The sequence below is a fragment of the Diadema antillarum genome, unplaced genomic scaffold (genome assembly GCF_040938485.1).
Source record: "Diadema antillarum isolate AM-2024a unplaced genomic scaffold, OU_Dant_1.0 scf00000184, whole genome shotgun sequence".
Classification (NCBI taxonomy): Eukaryota; Metazoa; Echinodermata; class Echinoidea; order Diadematoida; family Diadematidae; genus Diadema; species Diadema antillarum.
Window position 1 is genome coordinate 64,801 of NW_027271073.1, and position 21,219 is coordinate 86,019.

At 37.7% G+C, this 21,219-nt stretch overlaps 1 protein-coding gene across 1 annotated transcript; it reads left to right on the top strand.

The window, feature by feature from the left end:
• The first annotated feature begins 1,336 nt into the window (after positions 1 to 1,336).
• Positions 1,337 to 10,143, top strand: LOC139723268 (uncharacterized). Its single transcript, XM_071634525.1, has 8 exons — positions 1,337 to 1,341; positions 1,647 to 1,794; positions 3,314 to 3,400; positions 5,296 to 5,577; positions 7,103 to 7,177; positions 7,858 to 7,931; positions 8,351 to 8,416; positions 9,258 to 10,143. The coding sequence occupies exons 1-8, from the start codon at positions 1,337 to 1,339 to the stop codon at positions 10,141 to 10,143; spliced, it is 1,623 nt and encodes a 540-aa protein (XP_071490626.1).
• Positions 10,144 to 21,219: the final 11,076 nt, after the last annotated feature.

Below are 21,219 nucleotides of genomic sequence, written 5' to 3' on the forward strand. Positions count from 1 at the left end.
CAACAAGAGAGAGCTTTTGTATTAACTCTGTAGAACTGAAATGAAAACGTCTAGTTGGTTGCAAATTTTGGAAATTATCAATCATAAAGATTGATTGTATGGGGATTTCACCCTCCCATTATCATGAGTGATTCTTTTCATTTTTCTTTCTTTTTTTTCTTTTTTTTTTGCATTTAGCGAGTGACAGATCTAGTGCACACTTTTTGATGAAATATTCGGATATTTGTCAATCTCAGAATTGTGCCACGTCTACGGAAAGGGACAGAGTGGGGGAAGGTGTGGAAGGGGATATCCCTTCCAACGGGAGGGAACTTTGGTATGGTTATGATTGCAATTCAACGATCTGATGTACACTTTTGTTTGAATATTTGGACAACTTTCCATCAAAAAAGTCCGTAATTTTTTCTCATCTCGGGAGTATATGGGGAAATGATTAAATCTGCCCCCGTCAACATAAAATTTAGATGTATCTTGACTATGTCATCATCGTTTGCGGAATCTTTCCGGAAATGAAAGACATACGGGGAGGGGGATGTACGTGTAGATCAGTGCGTACACGGAGGACGGGGACAAATTCTGGATATTTTTTTTTATCTGTAGCAAGTATAACAATATTTTTTTTTTCGTAATACTCAGGTAACTGCATGAATCAAAAGATGATTTGAAATAATTAGAATTGGTTTTAGAATTACTCTAGACTCATTTAAATTTCTTTTGCGTCATGAAATATATTCAACGTCTCGATGTGCTGAATTAAAAAATATACATGTTACTTTTCATTTGTCCCTTGATGTATGTTACAAATACAACACTGTATAATTTGTGTGGAAACTTGATAAATGACATGAAATTAATAGAAATGAAATGAAATGAATCATTGCAGTCTGATGTGATTTGATGTAATAAAAGAAATGCTATATAGGAGAATGAGTACTTTAAGAGTGGTATTTTACGGTATCGTTTCAGGTTAACGTAACCATTTTTGGGAACATTTACTTTTACTTGCAATAAAGATAACTTCATTGAAAAAAAAAAAGGTTAAACGAAAGGTTCAGTATAACTCCTGCAGCACTTGCTACGTTACAGCCAATGGATTTTGCGGTGCATATCTCTTGCTATGACACCCTACGATGCTGTGCGCATGCCCGGTTGAGATCTTCGTCAAAAGGCCATCGTATGCACCAGTTTCCTGGACTGTTAGCGATTGTCTCTATACACTGAACAAGCATAAAAGTGTATGTATTCCATTCGAAAACATTGGCGTTTATATACGTGAGATATGTTCGGTTAAACCACCGCCTACCTAAAACGCACAATTAAGGATAGCCTTCTCGCCATGAGGTAAGATTCTTCGTCTTACTTATAGATTTGAAAACGATTGAGGGAAAAAGTGGTTTGTTTGTTTTTTACAAAGGTCAGCTAGATATTTCCTATGCATTCTGGTGGTGTTAAACTGTCCTGCTAACACGGGTAGCAGCCTCCACAGTAAGTACAGGACTGCGGTCCCGGAACTCAAACAGACAACGAACCAGACTTCCAAAACTTGTAAAACTTCTCTGTTCACGTTTTAAAGACTGAAATTCCCTTCAAAGCAATAGTTTGGCTATCAGAATATCACACACAACTCCTTCGCTGTTTCTCTCTAGCTTGTTTCGAGACTTTTTGGACATACTCTTGCCGACAAGTGACTTCAGGACTCTTACTAGGTTCCAGGACAAGCCATGTCTATTCACAGACTGGAAGAGATATCTGAGTGATAGTACTCGTTCATGTGGCTACCAAACTCGCAAGCAGGTGAGTCACTCATCCTGTTTTGAAATCTTTCAAATCTAGCATTCAGTAGAGATATCAGTCATAATCCTTGCTTGGTTTTTTACTGTTTTCCTTTTTTTTTATTGTTATGTATGGAAAAGAAAGTATCGCCAAGAGAAGCATTTTTAGACATTATCGTTTCTGATGGAATAACCGTAGCAAGAAAACCTTCTTTTAGTAATGGTTATTGCGCAGAAAAAAAAAAAAAAATCTCAACAAGGACATGCAAAACCCCTTATTGCAAGTGACAGTGGATTCCCGATGATCGAATACTCCAATGCCTGGTATGTGACTACAATGTATCGTGAGAAATGTTATGCCTTTTTCGTATAGTCATTTGTGGCAAAATTTTTTCTTGTTGAAAGTATGCGTTTGGGATAATCTTTTTACGTCATAAAAAGATAAAATGCTGTTGTACTGTAATAATCATTGTAATTCACATGTGTTTGTTTCTTTGCTTTCGTGAACACAAAGTGCAATAGATTCAAAGCAATCAATCAATCAATCAATCAATCGATCCCCTTACAATCATTTTGTGAGCAATAGCAATCAATGAGTGATGTCGGTTAGCCTAACTGTATTCATGCATTATGCCTTGCCTCTTCTCGTTAACTTTGTGACTATCACTCTTCTACCACTGCATGCTGTTTGTAAATTTAGCTGAGCGGACCAATGAGGAAGGAAATGGTGGAAGTCGATTTCAATTACCTTTTGTGTTTGTTTTTTTTTTGTGACTATAGTAAATATCGCAACCCTGCATTTTCATGTGGCTGCAAAATGCATAATAGATAGGTTGCTTTCATTCCTACAATCTTTCTGTAAATCTCCTCTACTGGATAAATTCATTTGTGAAACGATCCTTACATATATAGTGGTCTATGTCTTTGCCATTAGTCCATAGGATATTTCCGTTCGAAAAACAACAGATCAACGCCAAGAAACATTTCGATGAAATTCCTGGACATATGGGTATATGTCTCAAGGAAAGATTTCATAACTTTCAATATGCAAACATTACAGCGACGAATCATGTCAAAATGTATCGTCATATCCATTCATAATAATAATCAGTGTTCCGGGAAGTACTTGTCATGTTTGTTTTATAACCTTGTATGAGGTTTACAGAGAGTATTCTGTCGAGTTAATTACTGGCATTGTGCATCAGCTTCCTGGATAGACAAATTGTTAATTTCCAAGAAATCGCTCTCTTAATAGTAGGAATTTATGGTATCATGTAAAAAGGTGAGGATTGAGACATATGTGGGTTGTTCTTTCTAACAACCTAGAAGATCATATCAGTGCTTATTCACCTGAGCACTTTATACGGGGCATGATTTTAAACGTCCATGATCACCGAGTGTCAGATGCAATCTTAAACTTGAGTAAGAAATCGTTTTGATACAAAAATGCGCCGTGATAGGTCACTATCTTTATACATATGCTGTGTTGTCCTTAAGGTCAAAAATATTGTTTGTTTTTTGTTTTATCTTGTGTCTGTTAGGAATATTATCGGCAATTTGTCGAGATTGGCGGCAGCAGCAAACCTAAGGCCATAATGGACTCAGACGGGAATCATTTATACACAAAGGTAGGACATCATGGACAACCTTGCGCATTGTTCACTATACACAGTCTTCGCAGATATTGCCAGTAATTATAAGGGGTACATTACTATCATCGTACACAAACCTGACAGGCTAATAATGCTTAAATATCTCAGGTCATTGTCTTGTAGATGTTACCTCCCTTTTCCTTTTTTTTTTCATTGTTGTAGTTGGGATTGAGGGTTGTTGTTTTGTTGTTGTTGTTTTTTGGCCTGTGGTTCTAAAACATGAGAGAGATGATTGATGACAATAATGTACGTTGTTTTAATCATGGTACGTTTACATGTTCCTGGCTCCCACAGCAGCCCCGTTTGCCTGAAACGTAATACATGTAGTGCGCAGTGGGATGGAGGGATATTCTCCTGCTTTTTCCTCTGCATATTTTAGTCTTGTTCGTTCCAGTCTCACTCCAGCAATCCAGTAAACGCGTAGCCGTCCAACGCCGTTCTCACGGCGTCCGGTCAGGCTACACTACACACATTTTCCTTCGTATCCCACAAAGTGCCTCCAAGTTTTCTATTTACGTGCTGTTGCATGTTTTTCTTTTTGTTTTGCATTGCCTTGACAGATTTGTTGACAGTTGAACAATCTGACATGGCATGCATCCACAGCAATCAAAGGCAGTAATTTTACTCGGTCGGATATATAGATAGCGCGTCTGTCTCCTGATCCAAAGGACCCGGGTTCAATTCCCGAGTCTAAAACTGAGCAATCTCTGTCTGTAATCACACCGTCCTAGTGCAGCTGAATAGGCTATGGCCGGCCAGCCATCTTCTCAGATGGAAATATGACACAAACTTAGGAATTACTATGTGTTTTTGCCTGTCCGATTGGAGGGGACGGTATGATTTAACCATGAAGCTGCTATAGTAGCTCAAGCGGTGGTAGAAGTTTTTGAGCGCACTTCTGCAAAAATAAATAAATAAATAAATGAAATAAAATCTGTTGCGGCAACAGGACTATAACGACAGTACAACGGAGTCCTGACTTCGTCTATCAGCTATAGGGAACCGAGGGGATAGGGTTTGCCTTTTCAATTTCAGGAAGTCCCTTCTGCTTGGGTGGCATGGTTGTATAAGGCCAGTGTATACACTGTTGTCAACTCTGCGTCTATGACAGGAATGGTGAGGTTATATCCTATAGAGGGGGCGACACATTGTCCCATAGTCACGTAGCCGTGCCTTCGGCTATACTAGGCACGTTGATATCACATCGGTATTACATCGGTGGTGGATCGGTAATACAACGGCCCAGCAACGATGTCACTGTTTAAATTTGGGTCAATGGTTGCACCTCAGTAGAACAACGACGGCGAATCGGTTACAATGATATGAAAAGTGCATGGTACAGCACATCAGCTATTACATCGGCAGGACAACAGTATCACAACGGTATCACAATAAGAAAGCCGGTACTAGTTGCTCGGCCAATTTTCCGTCTTTGTTATAATTTCTTTTCTTCTCCGGTTTAGTACTGGAACACTACTGGTGAGCGACAATCGGTGATGTCATGAATAAACAATTAAGTCTACATATCAAGGCAATACAAAAAGAGATGGAAAAATCAGTTCAGTATCGTCGTTTACTGTTGGCATGGTAAAACCACTTCACACCAGAACACATTCTCAACATTCTCTACTTGAAATACTGATCTGGTAATGCGTATAGAATCTAGAGATGTTTGGTTGAGTCAGAGTGAGTTAGCTGACAATGGATGACCTGTCCCTGATATTAGCGTTAAGTGTCCGACTCAAAAACTGACTCAATATGAAATTTAACACTGCATGCAATTTGACATTAGATTATGATGTTTCGGAGGAGTACCATAAAGTGTATATCTGATCATATGTCTTACGAGAGATTTCGTGTTTGATCTACAGGTTCATGCGGAAGTGTGGAAAAGCAAAGCACGCAAGAAAAAATCTTGTAAACTCGATGAGTTGGAAAGGGCGAAGCAGTTTCTCAGAGTACGCAGACGAGAGCGGAACATAGTGAAAGAGTCCCATGCGGAAGGAGCCACACAGTTTCGCGAACTCTTCGCTGTCAGACGACAGATAACAAAACTAAGGCACCAGCTCCATGAGGAGAGGAAGAGGACAGGCAGTTTTAGAAGGAAATGGGAAAGGGAGTTTCACAGATCAAACCGGATAACAAACGAAAAGGTATTATATCAATTGACCTTTTAGCGTTCTTCCTGGATTGTTAGGGATAAAGAAATTCCTTTTAATTACATCTTTTGCACGATGGTCAGAGACAGGAATGTAAGCCAGAATGCAGGAGAATAGAAAATCAAACATCTTATTTTTTATTCCAACCTTAACCTTGGTAATCGCCCACTCAGTCTAATCATCCTGAAATTGCGATAAATGTACATGCAGTTGATGACTATTTCATAAATTGAAAGGAACATTGTTTCTCTTTTTCTAATCCTGTCTGAATCGTCTGGAAAGAAATGAAGTAAGACAATAACTGCCGGTACTGAGTGGATCGGAATAGTATGTCATTTAGGTCGTTTTTTACATAATTGTGTATGTGTAAGTGTGTGTGTGTGCGTGTGTGTTTATGTGTTTCTAACATTGTTCAGTCATTTTCGTAGATTAGAGTTATACAAACACAATATAATTTCTTGACATTCAATACGACTTGAGGCAAGATGAATCAATTTGTCCATTGCAAGGAACAATGACTTATTCAAAAGATTGTAAGCTATTAAAGTTATGTCAGATAAAAGGGGGATATGAAAGACTATGCAGTGTCCCTTTTTCTTGTCTTATCTCTTTTTGTTAATCCTAGCCATCGTCTTGATATCAAAGAACTGCTGTACCTCGATCATATTTTTGTTTGGCAATATTGAGCATAAGCCAAGTGAATATTTTGGAGTTTAGAAAGACCTTTAACTCGGGACAGGCAGAAGTGCAACAAATGAGGTGTAATCACACAAATGGGAACTCCCTTGGTAGACTTGACTTTTCAGGCATGATACTGCTCACTAAGAAAATCTCCTAAAAGTAATATCTAAAGTGCATTGCTTAAAAAAGCAAGGATGTCAAATATGGGAAATATTCAATGATGCTCATAATATTTTCTTCTGTACTCAATCAACTAAATGGACCTACATAACTCTTATCATTTAGCAAGTCAAAAGAGGTTTTTTGTGTTTTTGTTGTTGTTGGTTTTTTGGGTGTTTTTTTTTTTGAGGAGGAGGCTAGATCAAGATCACAATAAGATTCGGTCTGACGGGTAAGAAAGATTGCTGAAACACTAAACCGTGTGATTTCAAATGTAATTTAGTAATCTAGAGCTGCCGGGGGGGGGGGGGGGGGGGGTTAGTTGATGTTTTCACCATGTCCAAGTGTTCCGATGGCCGTTTACCCATCGGTGCTTCTTATTATCATTATTATTAGTATCATTATTGTTATTATTGATGTTATTGTTATTATTATTATTATTATTATTACTATTACTATTATTACTATTATTATCGTTATTATTATTATTATTATTATTGTTATTATTCTCTTTAGGATCTACAATAAGCGCTTGTTTGCATCCGTTTAACGTCTGCTTGTACTGGGAGAAAGTAACTAGCGCAGGGCATGGGTTCAAGACTAATATATTCATCACAAGGCATGAACAGGTCGTAAATCATTTATTTTCTTACTTTGTTCTTGCGTCAAATGGACTTAGCGGGCAGAAGAACGAAAAGTCGGTAGACTGTCCAACATGGTGGTTAGAATGAGGCAGATGCTAATCAGTCTGGAGGTAAGAATCATATTTCAGCACTTCAACGTATAGTGTCACATCGTTATTACTATCTCTGTATAAGATAGGTATAATATACACGAGCACATACTATTGTTGGTGACCTTTCTACTCACCTAACATTCACCAGAAAGAATACTCTCTTTGATCAGCCAGCTCTCTATAGCATAAGCGTACCACATGTGAAAGTGTTTCTTTGCATAGTTAGTCGAAGTCTTAACTTTACGTAATTTTCTTTCGCATGACTAGCTCAAAATTGAAACAAGAGATTCGCGAAAGCTTTAATATAGTACCACTTGCGTATCAAAGGTAATGACAGATTGCATTGAGGGTAAATTGTCTAAAGGGATCGAGCGTCCATTTCGAGACCTTGAATACTGGCACGATAAAGGCCGCAGTGTCGATCACTTTTGTCCTATAAGCCTTTCTGTAATACATAAGACTTAGAAGGCCATCAATTCAGAACTTGAAGGATATATTACACGATGTGTGAGTTATTAACTTCAGAGTGGTTAATATACACTTTCGAGAAAATACAAACTATTTCCCAACCAAGAGTGTTGGTAATGTTTGTCAGTTTTCGTTAGATATCACTCAGCTGCCATACCATGAACAGTGGTACAACTACACCGCTATGCTCTGTAATCATATAAGTTACCATTTACTTCTTTCAATCCCAGGAGGAGAACAAAAATCTAAAGCAAGATCTTGACCTAGCTCTTGAAGGCATTGATGAAAGAAAAGAAGACATTGAGTGAGTTATCTGCATCCATCAACATGTTGCTTCATGCATGCAGTAATTTCTCCAGCCCCTTATAACATTGTCATATTTGCATATTTTATTCATTTCATTTATTCACTTATTCATTTTTCAGCGACAACAAAATATAGACGCACAAAGGATATCATACTGATTGATACACATCATTATATATGTGTCAAAATATAGTATCATCACAGGTTTACTTGACGATGTTGAAAATTTGCCTTTATGTCTGCTGTGAAGGGCATATCTCTTTATCTGTCTATCTCGGTCTATTACATCCATCCGTTATCCACGTATATCTTTCTTTCACTCTGATTCAGTAGACAAATATGATGACCTATAGTAATTGCTTTTTTCCTTCTCTCTTTCTCTCTCTCTCTCTCTCTCTCTATTTACTTTAATTTCAGATTTTTGGAAGTCTCGTTGCACCAAGAACAGAAAATGAGAAGAAAACTCGAAAAAGAATTTAGCAGGTAATTGTAACTCTAAAGATGATTTTCGAATTCATATTATATAAACACGAGAGAGAGTTCAGATTACACTTTACTTTCATCATTTATTCATGACTTAGCAATCACCAATATATGAACGTTCAATAAACTACGTTGATGATCAATTGCTTGTTTTATAGATACTTGCATCCGATGATGCCAACGTCTCGATCATAAGTTAGACTATTTTGTGCAATCTTAAAACTGGTCCTGAAAAAGCACTGGTATCAAAATATCATGGGCAGAATGTGCATCATACCATACGTGGTAACGGTAACATTAATGTATTTCCAATCCTTGAAAGTTGTTTGATTTTCGACGATTGATTACACTCCAGATTCTGAACGTAAACGAAATTTAATGAGCAGTTTATAGTGTTGATCCACTCGACATGCGACAAATATTCAGTATTATAGATTCTCTTGAGCAAAGCGATATAATTTTTGAATACGAGTGAAGCTAAGAAAAAAACGGTCATCTCCAACCGTGATTCTTTTACGTGCTTGATCTACAAAACATTCGATCTGTTTGCTTGTGTGTTTGTTTTCATTTTTCAATCTGCACAAGATAGCCCATATTCAGCTGTAGGAGCTGATAGGATCTTCCATGCGGTCCTTTTTAATGTACTTGGGAGGACCATATTGCGGGTTTACGCACACTTCTCCATGAGATGAATGCATGAATCTAACTATAGAGTCAATCCATAATTTTTCTCTGAGCAATAAGTATAGGACTGTGTATCCACATGAAACATTACTTTGATTGAAAATGACTGGGTACCATGAATCTCAAACCCTCATTTCTTACTCTTATCTCCTATTAGTCTGTTGAAGGACACAGCTGACAGTGATTTTCAAGACCTACACGAGCTCCACTTTGCACTGCTTCGCAAGGCACCTCCTTGTACTCAGGTTGACATCGCCGAAAAGTACGAACCTTTGACTGATTCAAACTGTTCTGTAATCACGCTCGGAGATGGTGCATTCGGACGGGTGTTCGCATATCGCCAAAGATGCAGCCGCCATGGTCATGGCAAGATGGTGGCCATGAAAATTCTCCACGCCACTGACGACGATTATAACGTCAAAAGACAAGAAATTCTTCTCGAAGCTCGACTTCTGAAGCTTGTCGAGGACTCTGGAGTATTTCCACTAATGTTTGGTGTAGGTAGTCTGAAGAATGACACTGCAATCGCCATGGAATTCCTTGGTGACGAGACTACTCATGACGTGATGACGTTGGGCTCGTGGACCCGCAAAGCGAATCTGGGAGTTGGTCATGCAAAGACAGTTCTCTCTGACCTCCTCTCGGCGCTTACAGCCCTTCACACAAATGACATCCTCCACAACGACATCAAGGATGATAACGTGGTGATAAAACAATCTGATTATGACATGTACAGTGCATACCTCATCGATTTAGGCAACGCATCAACTACTTTTCTACCCGCTTCCTATGATTTCGGGGCCTTCGAGAGAGAGTGTTACGAGCAAGATCCGCTCACCGTTCACTACGCACCAGAACTGCTCTTTGACAGTGCTTGTACCACTACAGCATCGGATATCTATCAAGTTGGGCAGCTCATTTATTTCATGGCGGAGGATATAGGTAATGCACACCTGAGGGACATTGCAGAGGAATGTCTGTACAGAGAACCATTGTCTCGTGTTAAGCTTTCCCAGCTCATGGAACTAGTGTCAAAATTATGATATGAAATGGATTTGAGGAAAAAAATTATGTAGGTCTGAAGGTTCGTTGTATGTTTATTGCGTGTATGAATCTCATGTTTTCAGTATGTAACTTTATCCTGCTCAGTGTTTCAAACGGTCAACAGTGTTAAACTTGCTTCATTTTTGTTGTTTTGTAATTACTTCCTCCAACAATAGATTGACAGTTATTATGGCTTGCGCTAAACCATGTGCTCATGAGTTACAGAACTTTCAGAGTATGTGATCTTTGATGTCCACTGGAGTAATCAATGATTTCGTGCTAAAATTTTAAGCCCTTTATAGCTTAACCAATATTCACTGGAAGAAACCTAACTTCTTAAGAACAAGGAAAGCGATACAAGATATTTGTCAGAAAACCTCGGTAAGAGGACTTGTGGTTAGGGCATCATGATTATCGCATGTGACTGTTATAAAAGATATACCATCAGTCAAATCTAGGCCTACTTGATAATGTAAATTATAACAAAACTTTACATTAACTTTGGACATCCCTTTTACTAAAGGCAAATTTTAAGTGGCTTTACACAATCATGCACATATTCGAGCCAAATAAAGTTTGTTAAAAAAGAATAAAATGTCAAAACAGATAAAAGGTTTAAAAAAGTGAGTATATCAGTCGACTTTTGACGAGGCATCTAACACATTTTAAAAAAAACTGTTTACGATCTGAACTGTAGAATCATAAGGTTTTCCAGCGGATATAATCGCAATTCATGAATGTAGGCAAAAACTGAAACTGTTTAAGCCACATAGAGAATGACAACGCAGAAGAAGCATGAAGATTTTCGTATATGAAACCTGAATTGAACTGTAAAATAGATGTGGTCTTTCAATGCGATATTAAATACATGTATTGCTTGACCTCATCGGCATCTTGTGCGTGGATGTGAAAGACATTATAATCGATGTTCACCATAATATTCATGATTGTATTGTACGTTTAGGGGAGGAAAGAACTGTGTTCAACATAAGATCTTGTGTGTGCAGTCTGTGAAAGGCTGTAAGAACTATATTCATCATAGAATTTTGAGTGTGTTTGTAGGAGACTTTAGGCATCAATAAATTCCAGGTAAATTTTATTTCATCTAGCTGATAAATTGCAAATGATCGACAAATCATTAACATATATATATATATATATATATATATATATATATATATGTGTGTGTGTGTTTGTGTGTGTGTATGTATATACTAATTGCAACAAAACAACTCAGCGCGATCAAAAATAAAAAGTTTGAATAAATTCGCAATACCCACTGATATAAGGGATCAGAACCACCACCATCAGCGGAAGATCGTTATTGTATGGCGGATATGGATGCCTGTCTAGCAATCAGGAGGTAGTGGATTCGAATCCCACCAGGAGTACGTATGCTTATTACGTTTTGATCATTGCTATCTATTGCTCATGCACACTCACTCTGAACAATCGATGTTTGATTACGTCGCTGAAAGTCAATTTGTCAATCAGTTACATTAAGGACAATTCGAATCATTAATTTGAATACGATATGCAGTATACCCGCTGCTATTATAGGAGATCACAGGTTATCTGGCGGAAGCCTGATAAGTCTCGTGGATATCACGCCTGTCCAGCGTTCAGTAGCAATAAAAACAAACTTGACGTAAGTGTCTTTAATGTGAATGACAAATCGCCCTTCATCGACGTACCAAACATCGATTATTTCGTGTTTGAATACACTAGCCATGATAAACATTAAGAGCATACTCGTTTGGGATGAACATAACCCGATTACGTAGGCCATTCGATGATTTTTATCATGGCTACTACTCAAATACTTATGTCAATGAAGGGTAAATTGTGAATTTGTTGTTGTAAAAACAACATGAGGCAAGAATCATTAATTTTGTTAAATGTCAAATTGTTCTAGATACGAATATCTTCCCAGAATATTCAGTGCTTAACATGCTGAAGGGACGCGATGTCAGTCATCTATTCTCCGTATACACTTGTACTACTAGTACCCTATGTGCGTATGTGTATGTGTGGGTGGGTATGTGTATGAATGTTTATTTGTATCTCTGTAGGTATGTCAATCATTAGGTTTGTTACTGTATGCATAGGTTTTTTTTTTTTTTTTTTTTTTTTTTTTTTTTTTTTTTTTTTTTTTTTTTTTTTTTTTTTTTTTTTTTGGTGGTTGCGCGCGCCCGGTGGCTGCCCGCCAGCAGAGCTCTTAATTCTTCGCTTATTTCTCCTGTTGTAAGTTTTTCATTGAGTGTGTATTGTATTCTATCTTTGAATGTTTGTCTTCAAGCACTTGCTGGACAAATTGTAGTGATTTCTGTACTGTTTTTGCGCATTTACAGTGGATTGATTTTTCAGTACAGCTACAGTGTATACAGTGCAGACAACCACAGCCATTTTATACCTGTTATAGCATAGGCTTCACTGCACTTGATTCTGTGTGGTTCACTCTCACTGACACAATGTTACCATTGGCATTGCATTCTTTTGTATTTGTTGCCCTTCTTTTGTGTAATAGCACTCAGCTATCACAGACCTATTGTCGTATGTGTGCTACCCAGCCTGGTATGTCCCATGGCTCTGCTGTACAACCAAAGGGCAAGTACATTGGGAGCCCCATACTGTACTACTCCAATACTGTATCAACTTATCGTGTAAAGTTGCTTATGTGTGGGGACATTAACCCGAATCCAGGCCCTTCTGAAGATGTGTCTGATTCTATAACTTTTGGCACACGCAATTCTAGGGTTCGATATTCTAGTGAGCTTCTTCACTCATACAACTGTGGCAGTAAATCCCCAAAATGGCGTGAAGAAAACAAGGAAGTATGGAGGAGTATTCTGTCCCTGGGTATCGGTCGGAGGTCGAAGACACATCGAGGGAAAAGAGGAGGTTATGACAAATTTAGTGATCACCTTAGATTCTGTACAATCAATGCCCGATCCCTTTGTAATAAGTCAACAATTTTTCAAGATTTTGTTGTTGATAACAAGTTTGATGTAGTTGCAGTGACTGAGACTTGGCTGACTCCATTAGATGATGCAGCCATCACAGATCTCACTCCACCCGGTTTTGTATTTCTGCACCAGCCCCGAGCCTCCAGGCGTGGTGGAGGTGTTGGGTTCTTGTACAGGGACAATCTCTCTGTAGTTCTCAATCCATCAGATCACCATTTAAGTTTTGAATCTATGTCAGCCGTGGTCTCTAACAGCACTACTAGTCTTGAGATTGTAGTTATGTACAGACCACCAGGATATCGTTCTTTTTCATCTTTTATTAATGAGTTCTCGGATTTGTTAGATGAAAAGTTGTATAAGTTATCTTCTCTCGTAATCACAGGAGATCTTAATATACACTTAGATAAGCTCTCATCCCAGTACACGCAGAAGTTCAACGACCTCGTCGATGGCCATGGACTCCGCCAGTTGGTGACTACACCTACACATGATCATGGCCATATTCTCGACGTCATCTTGATACGGCAATCTGACAGACTGCTATTTTCCAACACACGAGTTATTCCCGGCATCTCCGACCATTCCGCCGTAACCTGCTTGTTTCGTTTTAACAAGCCAGAGAGGAATGATGCTACGTTCTCATCTCGCAACATAAAAGGCATCAACAGGACTGATTTCGCCAACGACGTGTCTGACAGTAACATTTCGTCCTTGTCAACAGCCGACGTTGATGATGCTGTGAACCGCTACAATTCAGAACTTAGCAGGTTACTGGACATTCACGCACCAGCCAAGACTCGGAAAGTGAAGTCTCATCAGTACAGTCCCTGGTATGACTCTGGTATCTCTGAAGCAAAGAAAGAGCGGCGGCGACTTGAGAGGAGATGGCGCAACAATGGAAAGCTGCAGACAGACAGAAAGTTGTTCTGTGATCAGAGAGACCGAGTAAACTACCTTGTGTCCAGAGCCAAACGCATCTATCACACCAGACTCATCGAAAACTGCGGAGATGATCATAAGAAGCTTTTCAACGTTGCCAATCGACTTTTGAACCGCAAACAGTCATCTCCATTGCCTAAACATGTCGATGGCTGTGCCATGGCTGAAACTTTTAGTCAGTTTTTTCATTCGAAAGTTGAAAAAATCCGAGATAATTTCAATTGTAATGTTGTACTATCTGAATCTGAACATGTTACCTCTTCCACACTGGAAACCTTCCAACATACAACTACTGATGAAATACTTCTCCTTCTCCGTAAATTGCCTCCTAAATCCTGTCCATTGGATCCGGTTCCAACCATTCTCTTAAAGGACTGCGCACCCACGTTTGCCCCGATTATTTCTCAAATTGTTAACCTCAGTATCGAGCAAGCTACCGTACCCTTATCTTTAAAGAAAGCTCTGATCCGTCCTTTGCTGAAAAAACCTTCATTGGATAAGGAATCATTGACAAGTTATCGTCCTGTATGCAATCTTTCATTTTTGTTCAAGATTTTAGAGAGAGTTGTGTTCTCGAGACTCTCAGACTATATGCTGGAACATGGTCTATTCGATCCTTTACAGTCGGCTTATCGCCCTCACCATAGTGTGGAGACCCTTTTGATAAATGTTTCTAGTTATATTTTAAGGGAAATGGATTCCGGATCCGTCACAGCAATGGTTTTGTTGGATCTGTCTTCGGCCTTCGACACTGTAGATCACAGAATTCTTGTCAATACACTTAGAAGTTTGGGTATCCAGGGACAAGCTCTCGAATGGTTTAAATCATACCTATCACACCATTCACAGTCTGTTCTTTTGAATGGTGTCACATCGTCTTCAAAGCCATTAGGCTGTGGTGTACCTCAAGGCTCTGTTGGCGGGCCCACCCTTTTTTCTATCTATTTGATCGGTCTGCGGAAAATATTTCAAAGGCATTCTGTTCGGTATCATCTATATGCAGACGACATACAAGTTTTTGTATCTTTTCCACCACATCAAATCCAAGCATCTCATGCACTGCGCTGTCTAGAAAATTGCATCATTGATATTGATGCTTGGATGAGGTCTAACTCATTGTTTCTAAACCACAGCAAGTGTGAATTTATCCTTTTTGGTTCTAAATCTCACTTGAATAAGTTGGATATTAATTGTATTTCAATTGTAGGTAATGATATTCCTCTGTCAAAGTCATGTCGCAATCTGGGTGTTATGTTTGACTCTCACATGGCTATGTCCGATCAAATCACCAACATTTCTAAATCAGTCCGTTATCAATTGCGCAATATTGGTTTTATTCGCAAGTATTTGACTCGCTCTGCCACGGAAAAACTTGTTCATGCACTTATTTCTTCACGCCTTGATTTCGGTAATGGTTTGTTTTTCAATCTACCAAACTCGCAAATTGCCCAATTACAAAAGCTACAAAATGCCGCTGCACGTATTGTTTCTTTGTCAAGTAAACGCAGTCATATCACACCTATCCTGAAGAGTCTTCATTGGTTGCCTGTACAGGAGCGTATTCGGTTTAAGATACTTCTTTTGGTTTATCATGTTATTGAGGGAACAGCTCCTGATTACAATGTTTGTTTGTTTCGTCAATACCAACCTTCACGAACTCTTCGATCCTCAACTTCAGGTCTCTTACATATTCCGTTTTCTAGGAAATCTTGGGGGGAACGAGCTTTCGCTCACGCTGGACCAACACTGTGGAATTCACTTCCTCGTGAGCTGAAAGACTCGAGCTCTATAACATCTTTCAGGAGTAATTTAAAATCCTATCTGTTTAGCAGTGCATTTTGAAGACCAGTGTCTTTTGAACACAGACTTTCATGTCTTTTTTTTTCTGCTTCTTCATCCTTCTTCTATTACTGTGATGTACTTGTATTTTCAATCTGTTTGCTTTGATGTACAATTGTAAAGCGCCTTGAGCATTTAATCAAAGTGGAGAACGGCGCTATAGAAATTGTATGTATTATTATTATTATTATTATTACTATAGGTATATGCAATTAACAAAGTGTTTATGTGTGCAGATATGTACCTCCGTATACACTATGGTTTACGGCCTGAATTTCTTCCATGCACATGAGTTTTTCACTGCATCAGATGAGGAGTCAGAAAACCAAAACAAACTTCCATAGGTTTGTGACATGTCCAACATTTTATTCATTTGGATATCAGAGCACGGCACTGCTCAGACAGCGAAAGAGGTGAGCTGAAATCAAGTTGGTTACAGATGACAGCCGGGTCGCCTATCATTTATAGCAGGATAAAGCAAGAGATAGAACCTATATAAGATGGAACTTTTATATTTGTTTTGTTTGTTTCTTGTTTGCTTTCTTTCTCACAAAACAACCCTCACGAACATCTTACTCAAACATTGGTAGCTTTTCCTTCTTCAAAGGTTTTTAAAAAATTGTAGGTCCTTAAAAAAACTTAAAGAGATGTTGTTGTTTTTTGTCCTTCATATTAAACGTCGTCTTCATAGTTTACTGTTTCAGAGAATGGTTTATAAGTACAAAGCAGATTTCCAACAACAATTATCAATTAAGTTAGAGTCAAGATAATAGGTGCTATATCAGGCCCATTACGATTTGGCCTGAAATGCACAGATGCATAAATGGGGATCGAAAGTGGAATAGTGAACCTTTCGAGGGAATGAAGCGAGCGGGGAAGGATAGGGAGAAGGGGCATGGCCGTACGCAGGAATATATACAGGCCTACATTTTATTTTATTTAATTTTTTTTTGAGGGGAGGGGCTGTTTGTTTGTTTATTTATTCACCGTATAAAATCACAAAAATAACAATGATACTATACAACTGGGGTATGTAACTGAAGGAAAACGGATGGATTGCCCTGCTCAGCTCAGCCTTCATGGCCGTGCTGGTCTTCCGAGGGGTCCAACTTCACATGAAAAATTACAATAGTCGAAACTCCATACAATAAAACTAATTATACACACACTTACTTGCACATAATAATATGATGCGAACACACAAAAAAAAAATGATACATCAGTGTACAAAATCAACTAAGACAACATTACAAAAAAAACTTATGAAAATGATTCCCCCCCCCCCCATACCGACTACCAATATACAATGTTCCCTCCCCCACCAGCAGCCCTCCCCATATAACATGATCATTTACATAATACAGAGATACGTGATCATTATCATAAAATCCAGTGTAATACATAATCATTTATGGCTTTCTTAAAGGAATTACATGATGATGAAGATATCATATCCAAGGGAACAGTATTGTACATTGATGCCCCACGGTACGCGAACATGCCTCTACAATATTCTGTTTTAGGCTTTGACAGCGTCAATCTTCCATAAGATCGTAAAGAATATTGATGAGATACAAAATTAAACCGGTCCAATAGATAAGGATCGCTGAAATCATTAATAGTTTTATATACCATTAACAAAATATGCTATAAACGGCGTGTTTTTAAGGATTCCCAATTTAGTGTCTGATGAATAACGTGATTCGAAATATGCATATACGGACTGACTCTCAGGATCATTCTCCCCGCTCTATTCTGTAATTTCTGTAATCGATCAGTATACTTCTTATGGGCAGAATCATAAGTACATCTGCATAATCAAACAAAGGTTTTATTATAGAATTAATGATAATGATAATGAATAACATTTATATAGCGCTTAATACTGATGTTTCTAAGCGCATTGATCCGGGAAAAAAAAGAGAAGTATGACATTAAAATAAAATACAGCATTATGTAAATATACGTATTATGAATTATGAATTATAAATTATCCTCATAATTTGTTCATTTCAATTGAAACGAAGACGACCCAAAAACCTTATCAAATTACCTATCTTCAAACACAATGTTTCTATATAAATATTCCATTTTAATTCTTGATCAATTATAACTCCGAGATATTTCACTGTTTGTTTGGACTGAATACGCTTACCATTTACCTGTACATTTATCGTATTGCATCTTTTTAACATTGCGGGTGATCCTATTAACAAACATTCAGTTTTAGAAAACACTAGAAAACACCAAAGAATTAAATTCTCTCTTTCATCGTTCATTGTTGAATGACATCTCATTTACTGTTCAAATTACTTGAGAATCTGGTTATACTTAAGCGCAGCAACGGGGCGGGTGTCTGAAGGGTTATCCCCCTCCACACGACGGAGGGTTTGTAATTCTAGAATTGAATTTCAGCGACCTGGTGCATACTTTTGGTGAAATATTTGTAAATCTTTCAATGAGAAGAATAACATGAAACATTTTATTTCCGTAAATCGCAAAGAAAAAAACAAAATCAATTTGTCTTCGTCGTTGCTCGATTTTCTCATTTATACTGTTCAAATCAGCAATCGAGCGGTGTAGAGTGTGGAAGGGGATATCCCACCCACACGAGGGGGCTTTTACATTTTCAGAATTGAAATTCAAAGATCTGGTGCACTCCCTTGATGACATAATTTGGAAATTTTCAACCAGAAGAATAAAATGAAAAAGAAAAAAAAAAGTCATTGTTGCATTAGACAAAAAAAAACAGTTTTTGATCAAACGAATACTCCTCGCCACCCTCCCCCCCCCCCCCCCCAAGTTTCGGGCCTGCTTAATCTCATGAAAAGAAGAAAGTTCAGAGCAAAACTGCAAGTGTGCATAAAGAGTGTGCATGGAAGTCATTTGCCCAACAGAAAAAAGAACGTGATGGTGATATCGATCGCTAAGCAGTTATTTAATCGAAAAACGAGCCTGGCCCTGTTCTTTGCACAGTAACAAAACGACAAGGCGTTCTTTCAATAGCACGATCAATACGTAGGGGCAGAGGAGGTCCCCTGGCCTGTCTCCGCTGCATGATGGGACAACAGTTGAAGGCCCGTTGACCCACGTACATGTAACAAGAGTATAGAGAACAAGCTTTCGCCATATGGTGCAAAGCGCGAAAACAAGAAAGAGTGTCGTACATCAGGAATTCGTTTACTCTGACGTTCAGGGCAAGGGATTTAACTGCAACGGTGAGTTGTCCAATGTGCACTGATTGTGACACTTTCAATAGATATAATATATATAAATTTACATCATTGGAGCAAATTTGCCAATGAGATAATAACCAACATCTTACATTTCGATCTTTGAGTTTTACCTCATGGTTGAGTTGGTAGCGAAGTTTGTCAGTAAAATTCATATAATATGTTTTTGTTTCGATGTTCACGTGAATTGACCATGTTCGGATATAGTTTGTCGGACTCGTGATTATTGTATTAATGTATCTAGATAATCATGTTCTCTATTTGTTTATGAAGGATAAGATTATTTTAGCATTAATTACAACTGCGAAGCAAACGAAAGAGTATGTGTTGTGAGTTTTTGTTCTCGTCTGTCACGGTTTCAGACGGATGTTTTCTTCCTCTGCATTTCGCTGTTATTTAAGGGTTGTGTCGACCAGATATCCAGCTGGTATAAGTTATTACTTATAGTACATCATAAATCAAGTATTTGTCATTATTTATATAATTTTCATCCAGCCGTGATAATGCACCACCCTTTTTTATCTCTCATAATTGGTGTTGGGAGATGTTGTTTTAGGACACTTTTGTGTGTCTGTGCGTGTGTGTGTGTGTGTGTGTGTGTTCTTCTGATTGTTTGAATACGAGATAATGTCGATTGGTTTCCCTTTAATCAGTATGATAGGAATACAAGCTAAGGTTACACACCAGATATGCTGATGGTATTATCTCCCTAACTTAATTGGCTTGGACTCGCAATATCTATATAATGTTTCGAATGATATATATTAATAAGTATGAATGTGTCATGTTTATATTCATATTTATCTTTATATTCATATCTACATCTATTATGTATATTTATACACTCTGCAAAAAAAAGTAAACACTTTTTCGAGTTCATAGTTTTCATTGAAAATTTTGATGAACATAAATGTGTTATATACCATATTAAAGGTAATTTAATTGGCTATCAAGCTGGTAGATTAATACAAAAGGAAACTTTACGCATGAATGAACATATTCGTTTTTGTCCTCCAAAGCACAAAAGTTAAAATGGCAAAAATTGACATGTCTTTTATTTGGAAATGTCCTTCACGATAACAATTACACAAAAAAAAGTTTAACACAATGAGAGACATGAATGAAATAGCAAAGATAAGTTATCGTTCTTTCTTTCCTTTATAACCTCAAACAAAAGCAAAGTGGGAAACTAAAAGGGGAAAATAAGAATTTTCTGTCAACTCAAACTTAAAATGACATACGGTGTAATATGCATAAACATGATTAAATGAACATAATTTCTTTATTTCATTCTTTTAATTTAGTAATTTCAGAATTCATAATATAAATTCATGAACTCAACATCATTTACAATAACCTACGTATAATTTGGAAAAAACACTAAAATTTCCACCATTTTTTGTTAATTATTGCTTCTTCTCTTATTTCACTTGAATTTAGATTTGACAGAAAATATCTTCCTTTTCCTCCATTATTTTTAGCCTTCATTGATCATTTGGGCTTTAAAGACATCATAGAGATCATATGTTTACTCTTGCAACTTAATTCATGTTTCTTTTTGTGTGAAATTTGTTGTTTGTTCTTATTGTTATATGGAAGAGCACCTTCACATGAATGACAACTTGCTCAGTTTTTGCAATGCTTACTTTTGTGCCCTGAAAGAGAAAAACAGAGGTGTTCACTAGTATGCGTAAAGTTTTCCTTTTTGTCGACCTACCAGATTGAGAGTAAATTAAATTATCTTTAATATAGTATATGATACATAAACTTTTAGCCAAATATTATATGGCAAATGTAATTTTGATATAGTGTTTTACTTTCTTTATTTACTGAGTGTATTCGTGTAGCTCTGTGTGTGTTTGTGTGTGTGTGTGTGTGTGTGTAACATTTTGTCGTCACGCGCATATAATTTATTGAACAACTCAATTGGAGGTAACGTCACCTTTTCCTGTCGATTTTTCTTTTATATCGCACCATAGGTAAGCCGAGGTGGTGATTCAGCTTGGGCCAACATGAGGAAGGGTTCGCTCATGACCTTCTTTTACCTGCTGTGTATCTCAGCACTAATCCTATGTGTACGGATCGTGAGGTGGCAGGT

Coding starts and splice junctions, on each gene's coding strand:
- LOC139723268 (XM_071634525.1), top strand. Junction 3,401..5,295: donor GGAATCATTTATACACAAAG/GTAGGACATCAT, acceptor TTTGATCTACAG/GTTCATGCGGAAGTGTGGAA. Junction 8,417..9,257: donor CTCGAAAAAGAATTTAGCAG/GTAATTGTAACT, acceptor ATCTCCTATTAG/TCTGTTGAAGGACACAGCTG.